Source organism: Petaurus breviceps, unplaced genomic scaffold (assembly GCF_028583685.1).
Source record: "Petaurus breviceps papuanus isolate PSGF00001 unplaced genomic scaffold, PetGlider_PUasm1.0 79, whole genome shotgun sequence".
Classification (NCBI taxonomy): Eukaryota; Metazoa; Chordata; class Mammalia; order Diprotodontia; family Petauridae; genus Petaurus; species Petaurus breviceps.
Window position 1 is genome coordinate 30,952,831 of NW_027186523.1, and position 16,205 is coordinate 30,969,035.

Here is a 16,205-nt window from a genome sequence, read left to right on the forward strand (position 1 = left end):
GAAGGAAGAAAGGAAGGAAGGAAGGAAGGAAGGAAGGAAGGAAACTAGGGAGTCGGCAAAAACTTCCCATAAGAGGTGGCACCAGAGGTGAGTCTTGATTCTAAGTGCCAGAAATAAGGAAGGAGTGAAGTCCAAGTAGCCTATGCAAGAGCACAGGGGAGGAGAGTTGATATCAAGTGTCAGTTTGATGAGACCAGGGAATTGGCAAAAAAAAGACATATATGTAGGGAACTATTCATAACAGCACTATTTTTTTTTGAGGGGAGAAGGCAAGGCAATTGAGGTTAAGTGACTTGCCCAAGGTCACACAGCTAGTAAATGTGCCAAGTGTCTAAGGCCACATTTGAACTCAGATCTTCCTGACTCTAGGGTCAGCGCTCTATTCACTGCACCACCTAGCTGCCCCAAAAAGCATAATTTTTAATAGTAAAAAGTTGGAAAGAAATCATGGGTCCAGCAGTTGGAAAAAGCAGAAAAAAACATCATAGCATGCAAATGTACTGAAATATTACTGCCACTATAAGAAATGACTAAATTTTTCAAAGAAATATGGAGAAAACCTTTAGGCAAGTGATACAGAATGAGCAACACAAAACCAAAACAATATACATAATTACTAGGACTATATAAATGATAACTTCAAAGGGTAACAAAATATGAAAAACACTGGACAATAGCAGTATTAACCTATAAGAAATTTACTGTCTCCTTGTTTTTAATAAAAAGAAAACTACTGAAGTTTAAGGCTGTGTATAGTTACAATAGGATTACTCTTTATGCCTTTTACTTTCTTAGGGGTATTACATATCGTAGGGAAATCAACTGTGACTATTGCCTGGGTTTTTATGATGGTTGAAAACAAAATCTGTCAATTTAAAAAGTGAAACTTTTTAATAAGTTGCTTTTACTGGCTGAAAAATATATCAATATCACCATAAAGAATCATCCAATTCTATTCCTTTCCTAGTTTTAAACTACTAAATAAAAAGAAAATATGTTTATGGGAAGTAAACTGGTTTGTAAACAGTAAACTGTTTTTATGGCTGCTTAAGAAATCAAATGCTTTTCCCTCGCTTTCCACAAAGCCTTCTATTATCTTTTACCCATACCCTCATAATATACTTTCCTCCATAACATAAATTCCCCCTATAAAAGATACTTCTAAATCCCTATAAGTTTATAATTAACAAAAAAAGTAAAATTCAAAATGTAAATAAATAAATTATATTTTTCCTATTTCAGAACACAAAAGTTTTGAGGAAAGTTCCAAGTAGGAAAATTTTTCATGTCAACAAATAATTCTTGGTGCTGAATTTAGTATATTTTGTCAAAATAACACCACAGATCACCCTACAAACTGCAATTTAACATCTAAACTAGTCTTCTGGACAAGATTTTTAAGTGTGGCTTATTATCTGTAAAAAAAGTATATTTGTCCTAAGTCATCTCCTATAACACTGAAAGCTCCAGGGTAGCCCTCCACAGATACCACCCCACCACCACCTCCAATGGTACCCTGTACAAGAGTGGGTAGATAATAAATGAATGAATAAAATAAGTAAAGAAAACAAACAAAAAACTGATACTCATTCTATTCAGAGCTACTGTAACACCACTGGTTAATTTTAGACTGGTAGTGGCAACCTACCAACTTATTTCACCACTAAGATGTCTGTTACTGTGTTTATATTTAAATAGCCTGCAAGAAATTTGGAATATATTTGGCAAGCATGCAAACCCTTGACTAATGTCTCTATTTAGAACTTTTTCACCATGGAAAGAAACAGATTTTAGAAAATAGTTTCCAGCATATACTAAATTATTCCTTTTCCAGTCCCAAGCAGGAATGAGTAGCTTATTCATTTAAAAATGCACAGGCCTATTCAAATACCATTTGGTCCCCTGCAGAAGTCAACTACATGTATTTTATTATTTAAATAACTACTAAAGATCAATACTTTGCTTTGAAATTTGTTATTACTATAGAAAACTTAAGAGTGCCCTTTTGAAAATTCAATTTCCTAACATTCCATTCTCTATTTAGATAGTAACTACTAAATTAAAGCTTCCCACTCTCAATAATCTTGCTTTTATTTAGTTACTTCTTTCATAAATTAACAGTAAAAACACACTGTGGACTCGAATGTAGTAGAGCTCTGATTGTTAAAATGTAGCAAACTCCTCAAATGAATACTTCAGGTGATCACTACTTACTTAATATAGTACTGCTTCCTGATGAATATGACCAATTTTAGATTAAGCATGTAAAGAGCCCTCTGATCAACTCAAAATATAGATCTCAACTTTAACCTGAAGGAGAATACTTCCCCCCACCCCTTACTAGAACCCAAGGTATAGAAATGATGATGCCCAAATACTTGTAAGGATCTCAGCTCTAGTACTGGGAAGCTTGTAAATTTTTTATTGCCCTAAGTTTATGGTCCTGCAGTTTCTTCTACCTTTGTAAAGTCTCTTGTATATGCCCCCATTCTCTTCTCTGACTCTGCCAGTGCCCTGATACAGTTCCTTATCACCTCACACCTGTACTATTTCGATAGCCTGATGATTGCTGTCCCTGGCTCAAGTCTCTCTCCACTCAAATTGAATCTCCACTTAGCTGTCAAACTGATCTTTCTAAATCACAAGTCTGAATACACCACCCCTCATCCCCACTCAATCAGCACCAGTGGTTTCCTGTTGCCTGTAGGATCAAATATAAAATACTGTTTTACAGTGAATAGAGCACTGGCCCTGGAGTCAAGAGGACCTGAGTTCAAATCCAGCCTCAGACACTTAACACACTTACTAGTCGTGTGACTTTGGGCAAGTCACTTAACCCCAACTGCCCTCCAAAAAGCAAAATAAAATAAAATCCTATTTATCCTCTTCAATAGTCTAGCCCCGTCCCTTTTCAGCCTTCTTGCATATACTCCCTTTACACATACTCTAGGATCCTGTGACAATGGTCTTCTTGCTCTTTCTCAGATAAGACCCTAGTCCCAAAGTCCAACGGTATAGACTTTCTTCACTGGTGGAGATCAGTGCCCTTTGTGGGGTTCAAAGCATAGCTGGTGAAAGTAGGGGAGAGGAGATGTGATAGTAATGGCAATTAAAGATTCCCCTGTATTGGCTTGGTTTTCAAACTGATTGTGTTAAAACCCAGAGCTTGTTAATCCCACCTGTGGGATGGACTTGTTGATGTGAAAAGAAAGTCTTGAACTGGGAGGAGCTGGTGACGCAGATTTGGAGAGACAAGAGAGAGGCAGAGGAACTTTTTGGAAGAGCACCTCGTGGAGGCAGAGAGAGAGACTGAGAGAATTGCTGGTGGCCGCTTTGAATTGCCCTGGACTTTTGAGACCTGCCCCCTGAGGTGCCAGGACAGGGCTGTTGTTGCAGGGGTCTGGGAACCTTTCTGTTGGTTCAGAAGCCCTGAAGAAGGATTTTCTGGTTGTATGTTTACAGAAATCCTGGGAGAGGGTTTTGCTAATGTTTTCAGGGGTTCTAGGACTGTTCTACAGAGGATGAATTGATGAAGGGACTGGCAATGTATCTTGTGACCTTGCTGAGCCTTGTCTCCCCAGGAACTAAGATTGCTGAGAACTTGCCTCCTGTCAAGATGAAGAAAAGACCTCCATTTGGGTATTAAGTGCTGTGTTTAAACTTGATATAACTCTGGGGTAGATTCAATTGAGATCCAGGGGTGGGGAACTTTTGACCTTTTGGTGCTCTGTGATTGACAAATGAAGGTACTTTGCTTATGTTTGGAAACTAATCTCCATTTGAGAAGAGGGGCTTTGTGGTGGACTAAATGAAGGTATAGCCTAGGGGTGGAGAAGTATTTAGACTGGGACTTTGTAATTGATTGAATGATTGGAAGGTCCTGGGGTGGGGTAGTCCTTGGAGATTATTTAATCATCCTTAGTAAATGCTGTATTTGGAATGATGTCATGTTTTGACCTTCTCTGTTCTTGGTTTGTCACTGAATAAAATGGAGAGCACCTATGCTGGTATTTTGAACCTGGGAAGTTGCCTTTCCTTGGCATTACATTACAGGAGACTCCAGCATCTTTAAAGTCTTTTCAGATTTTGTAATCTTCAGGCTCTGCATTTCCTTCATGTCCTTCTGGTTTCCAGCTCCAAAAAAGGAGATGGACCACACCAAACCCATTTGAGGTTGCTAAAGAGAAAGTAAGATTCTAGGAAAAAGCCAACATGAGAAGAGCTAGTAGTCTCCATCATGTTCCTCTCTGACTTGCTACACTAGAAACTTCAGGGAATTTCCTCTTGGGTGAGATCTAGGACTCTCTCTTGGTTGGGCTGAGTTTCTTATATCCTAATGGGAGAGTTTTTCCCACTGGTATTGTCTGGTTATATATTCTCCTATGTATACTTACTGATTTGTTTTCACAATATTTAAGGAAGCAGACAGATATAATTCTGGTCCAGTACCTCCTTTCTCTGAAGAGAGCGAGTGGCCAAACTTCTGGCTCCCACCTCCTGCTTCCTTTCCTAGCAGGAATTAAAGTTTCCCTTGGAGAATGGGGTGTGGACAAGAGGCGAAAGATTAGCAGAGTCCATGACACAAAGTAGTACCTTAATAAATGTTTATTTACTGACTGGCTTGGGACCCAACAGTAAGAAAATGCACTCCACTTTTGGGACCAGATGGGATGATCAATACTTCTCTGAAGGATAAAGGCTGGTTCTCTATAGGAATTCTTCATACCTACCCATACAAATAGGCTGCCAATCACTTCCATCCTCAGACTGCTATAGGCAGGTGACTGTCTATCTAGATTCCATTTCTCTGATTCAAAAGCAGATAGTAATAGAGAGATGTATTGACCAGTGGTTTCTGTATTACACTGGAATTAGATGGGAATGGCTAAACTAAACATTTGTGACATTCTTCATACACAATAACAAAAACCTATTTCTGAAGAATGCTATTTAATATTCACTCAATCAATACAAAAGCGCAAAGCATTTTATTATTTCTGTATTTTAAATAATAATAATGAATGAGGGCAGAAGGATTTCACTAATTTACATATACCACTGTGGTTAATCAGCACTACTTGTTCATCTGTCCAGGAGAAGGTTGCTAGGTAGAAAAACAAGATTATACTCTAAGGGTATGTATGCTAGGTTCTCTTCTCATTTCCCTAATTCCCATCAGGGACTTATTTTTGTGAGCTCTCAGTTACTACTGGTTCAAATAACAAAGAAAAATAACCCCCAATATCCCTAAATCAGCCCTCTAAGAAAAAAAAAACAACTACAAAGAGAGAAGGGAAGGAAAGGAGAGGGAAGAGGAGGAGATGAGAAAGAAGAGGAGATAAGAAGAGAAAAGAGGGACCAGGATTCAGTCTTGCAGGATATTGAAGTTTAGAAAGGAGACAAATGACAATACAGCAAGAGAGACTGAGAAATAGCTATCAGCCAGGTGGGAGGAGAACCAAGATATGTTAAAGATGTCAAGGAAGGAAAAAGAATCCAAGAAGGGATAATTAATGTCAAAAGATATAGAAAAATACAAAAAGGGTTGAGGTCTAAGATCACTAGATTTCATAATTAAGAGATCACTTACAAGCTTTGAGAAAGAAGTTTCAGAATAGCAGTGGGTTCAAAACTCAGTTTTTAAATTGTTTTTTTGCTTTATTTTTTGGAGGGGGGTGGTTAGGTCAATTGGGGTTAAGTGACTTGCCCAAGGTCACATGGCTAGTTTTTGTGTTAAGTGTTTGAGGTTACATTTGAACTCAGGTCCTCCTGACTCCAGGGCCTCTATTAACTGCATGAATGTGACAGCATGTACCCAAGGATATAAAATACAGAAAGGTGCCATACACCACAATATTCATGGCGGTACCATTTGTAGTTTAAAAAAACAACTAGAAATGAAATTGACGTCCATCAACTAGTGAATGGCTGGCAAATTAATATAATGGGATATTATTGTACCATAAGAAATAATGAGTATGACGAATTTTTTTAAAAAGGGAATGACTTATTTGAACTATTCCAGGGCAAAATAAACAGAGCAGTAAAGCAACAGAAATGACTACAATAACATAAGTGAAAACATTCAAGGCAGCCAAACTCAGATTAACAGCAATGATTAATCTTGGTGCTTAAAGAACAGATATTGAAATATACTGCACTCCTCAGCAGAAAGTTGGGAGACTACATTCGTACACAAATGTAATTTAGTTATATTCAAAGTTGAAACTTTCTTCTCTTTAATATAAGGATCTTTATGTATTAGAAGTTTCCTTCCTTACAAAATCCCAGCTCCTTTCTAAATGTAAACTAGCATTCAATCTTCACTTTCACTTAAGAGAATATTCAGAGACTGTTTTCATGGCAATGTCCAAGTAAATCAGATATATCAAGAACTCCCTTGATAAACTTAAGCCCATACCAACGTTTGCTCATCTGCATAACCAGGTGGTTTTAAATGCACCCCTCTCCCACATTTTTCCAATATTTACTGCTGAACTGAGGTCTCCTCTTGGAATACATAGTGTCCACTTGTATCCACATGGGTGAAGGTTACATAACACACTTTCCTAATTGCTGTTAATGAGCTTTGAGTATCAAACTGGGAAATAAGCATTCCAATCCTACACTCCTTACCCCATTTAACCAATAATAATGCTCAAAGATCTCCAAGTTTATAAGTGGGAGCAAAGGCAACAAATATCACCTTGCTTCTCTAAAAGTAAATGTCCTAGAACACCGGGGGGGAAACAAGGAAAGCTGACATATTTCCAATATAAGACCTTTCCTGTAGAAAGGAGAAAACCGGTATACCATTTTTTTATATGAAATGTTTTGATGACGATTTAAAGATTTTCAGCATCTCCTCTCTCATTTAAATCATAAGATTCCCATGACACCTCTAATATATCTAAATCCACTGCTATTGCTCTCCTCACAATGTTTAGAAAAGGTGCAGGGGCTGCTTTCCTTCATAAAAGGCTTGGTTTTTCTCCCTAATTTCCACTTCCTCTCTTTCATTAGTACCTTTTTCCCTGCCCTGTTTGCTGTAGTCTGGCACATATATTACTGCATGACTAATCCTTCCTATAATAAGGAATTTAGGGGGCTGGACTATTTATAGCTGGGGATAACTATCAGTTATGTTCAGGCTACTCAGATTAAGTCTCAGGTTTAGAGTACTAGATTCACCCCACTAATAATGCAACTGATAGCTTGTATTTTAGAAAGCCCCCCCAAAAATCATACTTGGGGTTACTTGCTGGTCCAAATTTCTTTATTTCTCATGTTTCCTTTATGGCTGTGACAAAGACTAAATTGCTAATGTTTCTTTAATCTAAAAAATAAGAACTATCTAAGCTGCATTGCTGATTTAAGTTCACTCTACCCCCCTAGACTTCATAGACCGAAAGTACCTTCCTCACTTTGGTCTCTCTCCTTCTGACTGGCTAGTTCCTCCTAGAACCTCCAGGTGAAGGAAGAGGCCCAAGCTAATCATGGCTTCATTCTTCTTCAGGTTGTTCTTCTGACTCTCTCAGACTTTCTCTATAATACACCTCCTTCCTCAGCCCCACTCCCACCAGGTACCTTCATCTCCCATCCTCCTTTTCAGTTTCCTTTGCATTTCTCTTCCCCCATTAGAAAGTAAGCTTCTTGACAGCAAAAAAATGTTTTTCTTAGAGCTTATTAGCACAGTACCTGGCACAAAGTAAGCACTTAATAAATGCTTTTTGACTTAACTTATTGACAGTATCCACTACCTTTCAACCTTCATGCTCCTTCTATTGCTTATTACTGTGACCTAGGGAAGATGTAAAATTCTGATGAGTTTTTTGGTAATTAAAATGTTTTTTTAAATTAAAATATGATCTACTGGAAGGAACACAGACTTTGGCACCAGGAGACCTGGGTTTGAAACATGGCTCTGATGCATGCTATCTGCATGACCTTAGAAAAGTCATGGCCTTACTTAGCTTTAGCTTCCTCATATAAAATGGAGGTTGAGGTGAGGGGAGGTAGAGGAGGAATCTGAAACAGAATCTCTAACATACTTTCCAGCTCTAAATCCTCTGACCAACAGTGCTACTCTTCTAAATTCTCAAGCTCCTCCTCTCCCACTCATCTTCTTCCTGTTATGATGTACCTCCCTTTACTTGACAACTAAGGGCCATTTCCTTTTTTACCCTCACTTGGCTCTTCTGCAGTAGGATATTTTTAACTTGTAACCTCACTATCACACAATAAACCCCACACTTTTTTTTTAACAAATCCCTTATGCCATATTTTCAATGAAAACCCTTGAACTATTTGAATCCAAATAATTAAAATCTCCTAAGATGCCTCCCCTTAAGATATATTAGTACCTCCTTTGAGGTTAAGTACATTTTCTTTCACACTCAAAGTAACTATGCGATGCCTCATCATGGCTATTCAATATGACAACATTAATCAGAAAATATACTACTTCCTTTCCTTCCCACAGTGCCTCCTCTTTTTAAAATATTAGAAATTAGAAATTGAAAACTGCTTTGTTTTGAGGTAGGGCTCAAATTCTGGTTCATTATGCCACCATGAACAATAGTTATGCTTATGGAATGTCTCTATGTACTGAACTCTAAATTGGGACAATTTGTGATAAAGGAAATTCACTGTTTAAACCCTTACTAAAAGCATACTTTTTCCCCCTTGCAATCAGAATTATCTTAAGAAATGTGAGATGAAAGACTGCTATAACTATAGATGATATGACATTACAAAATGCTACTTATAAACATCTGTGAAGAGGATTTTAATTTTAAAAAACTACTTTTGAGTTTGACTAGACTATCTCAAATTATACTTTACAACTTTTCTCTTAGAATTTCAAAACTGATTTTTCAGTGGAATCATAATTTCACTATTTCCCTTCACTAAATAAAACTGAGTCCTCCTCATATGATGCTGATCTACAGATTATGTGTACTAAGGACTAAATATTAAGCATTAGTTTAAGGGGCAAGTTATATAATGTTTAGTATTGTTTTTACCTGGCATATTTAATATAGAACAAGAAAATCCTCCACTTTAAGTAGAAAAATTTAATTTATTAAGTCAATTATAACAAAGTATAATCAAGAAATCTAAGTTACACATTTTTCTGGTACTATATTTACACTGATGATCAGCTGGATGATGCAGTGCTAGTCTACTGCTAAATATTAGCTATAAAAACACAAACATTTTTATAGGTTTTGCATTTCAATGATTATATATGTGAACATTCTTTGTTGCCTTACCAACCTTCCTCTGAATATCAGATTATATACCATAGATTTAATCGGTAGACAGATGTTCTATGTAGTTGATTTAGTATAAATTTTTCTAATAAAGTATCTGATTACTAACAGCTTATCTGTCCCTTTATCAGAGCAACACTACTTATTTCACAAATTATTTTACTTATTTGCATTAAATTTTAGTTTCCTATACTAAAAACTTAATCTCAAAAGTTCAAAATGTGATCAATAATTTTAAACTAAAGCCAAGTTTCTTGTTTGAACCTCCAGTAACATAAAAAAGGATGATCTTGTTCAGACCTTATGTCTCCTATAAGCTTTCTACATATGCTGTCATGAACTTAAAATTGAGCTTCAATTTAAAAAAACCATTTCAAAAATCAATTTTAAGTATTTTAGGTAACACTATAATTATATAAATCAAGGAGATAAGAGAAAGACTTACAAGATTAGAAAACCACTTTAAATGCACACTTATAACTCTGAACTTAATGCTTTAAAACGTAAAACTTAAAGTAACTACCAGCTTACCTTCTTTTGATACCAGACTATAGCATCTGTCACTTTGGACGCCATTTATTCCACTGAGATCACACATTAGTCATTTTAGGCTGTGCAAGAAAGAAAAGACACATTGAGACAACTTAACTTCCACGTTCTAAGGATAGTCTGAATAACAAGCATATATAATACCCTGGTTACTTGCAGAGCAAGGGGTGTATGACTATACTTACATTACACCCTTCCTCATTACTATTTTAGCAACAGGCTTTCTTGGTAAACAAAAATCAGTTGCCATAATAACAGAGGGTTCTGCTTGATTACAACAGAGGATACTTTCTACAAAATACATTGCATGATATAATAATATAGTCTTATAAAAAATAGCCACAGAGTTTCTCAGAGTAATTTATAGTATATCCATACTGAAATTTATTTTTCCATATTTAAAAACGTGAAAGCAATTCCATTATTAATGCTGCAATATAAAACTTCTACAAGACATTTTACTTAGACTCATGGAGCTATTAGAATCATGGAGCTAAAAGATGCCTTAGAAATCATACAGCCCAATATACCATTTTCTCTCAGAAATTCTCCTCAAGAACTTAGCTTGAATATTTCTGATCTCTGCTGTATTATTTCAAGTGATGAGGAATTCTTTGCTCTGTAAGGCAGTCTACTGTATTGTTAGTATTGAATATTAAAGCATTTTTTAACTGAACAGAAAATTGTTCTTCTTACAGTTTCTATCCATTGATTCCAGTTCTGTGTTAGCAGCACAGGATAAGCCTCTTCCAGATGACAGCTCTTGAACTATTTAAAGAAAGCTATCATGTCTAACATTCCTATCTCTTCCCCACCTCCAAACTTAGCCTTCTTTTCTTCAAACTTAACTAGATTGACCCTGTTTGAATCTTAATTCTACTTACTTGGGTAACATTGAACAAATCACTTAATCACTCTTAGAACTAGGTTTCCTAAACTATAAAATTAAGGTAGTTGGGCTACATAACCTTTAAAGTCCCTTCTGAATCTAAAATCATGGGCCTATGAACATTTTTCCATATGACCACTCACCTTTATATACTAATTCATTAATTTTCTCAAAATGTGCTGCCCAAAACTAAATATAATACTGCAGATAATATTCTTACCTTAACACTTAACAAATCAGCACTCTTACTAGCTTTACCATTGTTTAGTTTAATTTTAAAAGAAAAAAAGCAACAATATAATCCACTTTGAAAAAGTAGTTCCAGTCATACTTTATATCATTCTCTTTCACATACCATTCAGCCAAACTGGAATTTTAGCTGTTCCCCAAATTCATCAAATTTCCTGCCTCCAAGTATTTGAACAAGCTAACTATCATCCTTGGAGCTCAATTCTTCCTCTTTCATCATCTTTAACTTTCTTTCTTGTTAGTTCCACCTCCTCAACACCTCTCACATGTATCACTTTTCTCATACCAGGATCAATCTAGTCCATGCCCTTATTACCTCTTTCCTAAACTACTTCAAGAGCCTTCCATAATCAATCTCCCTGCACTGCTCATTCCTCTAAAACCTATATTCCACATAGCTGTCAAACTGATAATCCCAAAGCGCAGGTCTAAGCATGCAGCTTCTCTATTTAAGAAACTTCAGTGACTCCCCATCTAATTACATTCAGACCAATGTTCTAGAGAGTTGAGACTCTTTTGGATCCTAACTTCGACATTCTATGTGTTAACTATTTTTCAGCTATATATGATTTCAAATCTATGTCTTTACACGAAATCACTGATAAAAATGTTAGTTACAGGACCAAACATAAATGATCCTTAGTGCATGCCACCAAAGACCTTTCAAGCTGATATCAAACAATTCTCTGAACTAGTTCCAAATACACTTAACCCAAATTTCTCCAACTTTTATGTAACATGAAATGTATGTGGAATACTACATATAATGTCAGATTTTTTTCAATACATTGGTCAGTTCTGCAAAATTTTTTTTTGTCCTTCCTCGTTTTAAAAAAAAATCATTTATTATAAGATAAAGCTCTCTGGGAAGAGGTAGGGAAAAGGATATAATGGGAAATATAAGTAATATAAAACAAAACAGCAACAGAAAAATTTTAAATTGTATAAGAGGCTGTTAAAATTTGGTAAACTACATCTATGTCACTTTATAGATCACCCAAGATAATGCCCCTGTTGCAAAAAAGATTAGTCTTACATGACCTATTCTCAGTGAAGATACACTAATTGTTTGCATCATTGTTTCCTTTCCTAAATGTTTACAAACCATCCCTAAAATAATATGTTATAGAATTTTACCAGAAAAATAAGTCAAGTTCATTGGCCTATAATCAGCAGGCTCAGTTCACTTGCCTTTTATGAAAATTAAAACATACACCTTTCTCTTATAGCACCTCTGCTGTTCTTCATATTCTTTTGAGGATCACTGGAGTAGATATGAAGAGGCAGAATGCATAGAACAGAGGAAGCAGTCTCCACCATTCTTACTGTCTCTCACAGGTTTGTGACTGCAACATTATCTTTGACTCCTCACTCCCTTTCACCCACATAATCAATGAGAAGCCAAACCTTGCTTCTGTCTTCATCTCTCTCACCCAACCCTTCCCTCAACTCACAAAATCACCCTATACACAGCTGCCAAAATGATTTTCATTAAAGTGCAGTTCTGACTGCATCACTCTCCAATTCAATAAACTGAACAGGCTCCAGACTGCCTTTAAAATAAAATATAAATCCCTCTGTTTGGCTTTTAAAATTCTTCACATCCTCATGCCAACCTATTTTTCCAACATCACTGGACATTACTCATCTTCCTAAAATCTATGATCCACCCAAACTGACCTTCTTACTCTAACTCAAATAAAAAGGTACTCCATCTCTACCTTTGTGCCTTTGCACTAGCTTTCCTGCATGCTTACAATGCATTCCTTGCTTACCTCTACCTCATAACATCTTTCAATTCCACCTTCTAAATAAAGCCTTACTTGATTATAGATGCACAAGTGTGTGCTCATGCATATGTATGCTCTCTTCTCAATACTTAATGTCTGACAGTGAGTAGGTATTTAATAAATGTCTACTGAATGACCAAGAATTTTGAAAGAGTAAAACATAAAACCTATAAAGGCCCTGAAAAAGCTCAAGCCCAGAAAATGTAAATAAATAAGACCTCAGACATTCCTGTAGTTTACCTTAGAGAGATTTTTTTAAAGGGGGGGTGGGGCAGGGGGAGAGCCTTTACCTAGCAATCTAATAAGAGAGAGTCCTAAATATTGGGTAATACAAAGAAGAAAAAGTCAAATAATACAAGAACAATAAGTAATAACTTTGATAAATCAACTCAAAGACTTGCCAAGATACATTTGAAAAAGATAAGGAGAATAAACAATTGAGCCATCTGAACTCTTCAGAAAAGCACATGGTATCCTCAGTATCACACAGTTTCCGGTATATACAAAGTGATTAAATACTTCTTGATAGAATGAATGATAATGAATGACAAAAATCACAATGGAAATATATAACTTTTGTTAAACTTTATATTATATGTAATATTTTTCTATTCCATTAGAGGGTGAGCTGCTTCATGGCAGGGACATGTCTTTAAACTGTCTAAATATGTATCTCCAGAGCCTAGCACAGTGCCTAACATATAATAAGCACTTAATAAATACTTGTTGTCTAATCATTGCCTTTTCAATTAAAAAATGTGTCAAATGTATAACTAAATATTATTTAACTTGTATATTTTTGTTAAGACTTCATGTAAATCAATTATCAAATCAGAAAAAGATTCTGTTAGCCTAAGCTTCCTAATTTCTGATTCAGAAAATCCAAACACCCTATGATAGAGCTTCTTGATAAAGGATAAAATAAATGGATTTAATATCAGCTACTGAATGAAAGACCTCATCAAAAGCAGAATTTAAAATTTCACATTTTCAAAACATACAAGACTTTTAAAAACCCCATAAAGGACTTTTTAAAACTGACTTTCATACCTCAACATTTTGTGGGCAACTTTATAGACCATGTGATATCATTGTTATTCTATATTCTCCATAATTCTATGAAAACCATAAAGCAAATAAAACCAAAAAAAAATCCAAAAATCAGATCTGTTCAAGGCCACAACTACCATACCACCTTTAGGTTAATAACACTCCCCATACCAGAATTGGGAGTTTTTTCTTCTTTTCTTTTTTTTAAACATGTAAACAATTTGAAAGAGGAAGAAGCAACATATGTAATTAATTGTCATTAATCACTGAAATTTGTCAGCTCTCAAATACATACATGCTCAGAAATTATTTTCAGACTCAGAAGTCTATTTCCCCTATTGCTACTACAGCTACCTTTCTACTGTGCTCCCCAACAGAAGGGCTCAGTTACTTCTTTAGAAACGCTCCATTTACTACTGCCTATCACTGCTGTTTACTGGTCTGTGACCACCTTACAAACCATGTTTCCCTCAATGTTTCTGTTCATACATTATCTGCTATCACCCTCACTCCTCTATCATATATAAATTTGTTCTTTGTCAATAAGGTTGAATTGCTTTCTCAGCAAAGATAAAAGGCATTAAGGAACCAAGGCCCTAAGGAACTGAACTCGTCACATTTATACTTCCCAGTTTTCCTTTGGCAATCGCCTTACAGTTTCCAGATTCTTTTTACTTTATGGCTATCCAATGAAGAAATCATTAAATAGATAACATGCCATTTTACATTACTGAAGCTAAATATTTCTCATGTTAGTTCAAATAATGTATATTAACATGCAAATGTTTATTATGATCACAGTTCAATATGCATTAGACAAAATGTAAGATTCCCCATTCTCCTAAATTCAATGAACAGTTATTTCTCTACTCCAGGGGTCAAAATTAAATGTATTAGAAAATAAACAAATTTCAATGAGAGATTTAATGCCATCTCTTGTCCAGAAAAAGTCGCTGATTATCTTAAAAGAAAACTTATCTCAAAGAAAATGTTCTTACGTAATTTGCTTTACCAATCTACAATATGGTGTCTATTTCTAAAAATCAACTATACTAGTACGCTTAAATCATGAAATGTTCTGTTACCACTTATCAAACACATTTCTATGTATGAAAACAACACATATTTTGTAAATTATGTGAACTTGATGTTTTCCTGAATTTCTGTCAACAACCTGTCAGTGACACTGAGAGCCTCATACTTATTTTTTTTTTTAAGCAATTGGGGTTAAGTAACTTGCTCAAGGTTACACAGCCAGTTATTTCTGGGTGTGGTACTAAGTATCTGAGCCCGGATTCGATCCCCAGGTCATCCTGACACTGGGGCCAGTGAGCCACCTGGCCGCCCCTACCTCATACTTATTTTAAAAACAGGTTAAGCAATATGAAGAGATGTTACTGAATCTGACACCAGACACAGCAAACTCTGGGACACCAAAAATTTCACACAAGTACAGGCAATGCAAATCAACTAACCATTAGTTACTTGGCTTTTTGGAGACCTAATCTCAACAGAACAGATTACTTCTAAAAACTGCTTCCAGCTAAGAATTTCCTTAAGTCTTAAATTCTATGATAATTCATCACCTACAACACAAGGTTCATGTGGATATGAGTTAATGATTTAGCCTATTTACTTACTATCACAGATTATGACATTAAAGTCGATCTTTTGAAAAATTTAGATTTGGGATTAGCTCTCATTTTATGAATTGATGATCATGATCAACTAACTGATATAGTTGTTTTGATGTGACCTAATCCTAAAGCTATAGCTTTAGGTCATATTGGAACTTTGCCATCAATAGATCAACTATTTTGCACTATTCCCTCTTTTTACTCTTTCGATTCTATAATCAATCAACAAGCACTTATTAATCACCTACTACATGCCAGGCACTGGGTAAGCACTAGGAATAGAGAAAACAAAAAAAGCACAACAATCCTGATTCTCAAGGAACTTACATTCTTTCTTTATCATTTTGTAATTAAATCTGTGATATTTCATGCATAACATGAAGTATGGTTTTAGTAGCAATGACTGGGGGGAAAGATATTAAATGACTTTAAAGTATCTTTTAGAGATCTCAGTACTATGGAATAAAACATCCCTTCATATGCACAGAGCTATCTATCCCATTCTGTGAAGAGGCTTTGTGAGGCCTAACAACATCAAACTCATCAACAACAACATCAACATCAAACATTCTCAAATATGAATTCTCTTCTTCTAGCAGTCCAATAATCATTTCCATCATGGGACCTTTGTTTATGATGCTCCTTCCAGGTTAAATGCTCTTCCCTCATCAACTCTATTCATTCTTCCATGATTATCTGAAATCCCACCTTACCCATGAAGTTTTCTCGGGCTACTCAGGCCAACACTGACATCCCCGATTCCAGT

General features: G+C 35.7%; 1 protein-coding gene across 4 annotated transcripts in view; it reads right to left on the bottom strand.

Moving 5' to 3' along the window:
- Positions 1–16,205, bottom strand: part of LOC138175884 (protein PHTF2) — a 184,162-nt gene that overhangs the window by 129,875 nt on the left and 38,082 nt on the right. For 3 of the 4 annotated variants that reach the window (XM_069106529.1, XM_069106527.1, XM_069106530.1), the window contains exon 2: positions 9,807–9,886. In XM_069106529.1, coding sequence (XP_068962630.1) covers positions 9,807–9,851 — 45 coding nt within the window. In that variant the 5' untranslated portion in view covers positions 9,852–9,886. Of the gene's footprint in view, positions 1–9,806; positions 9,887–10,520; positions 10,546–16,205 lie in introns of those variants that run through there. The other variant, XM_069106528.1, reaches the window with a different exon arrangement.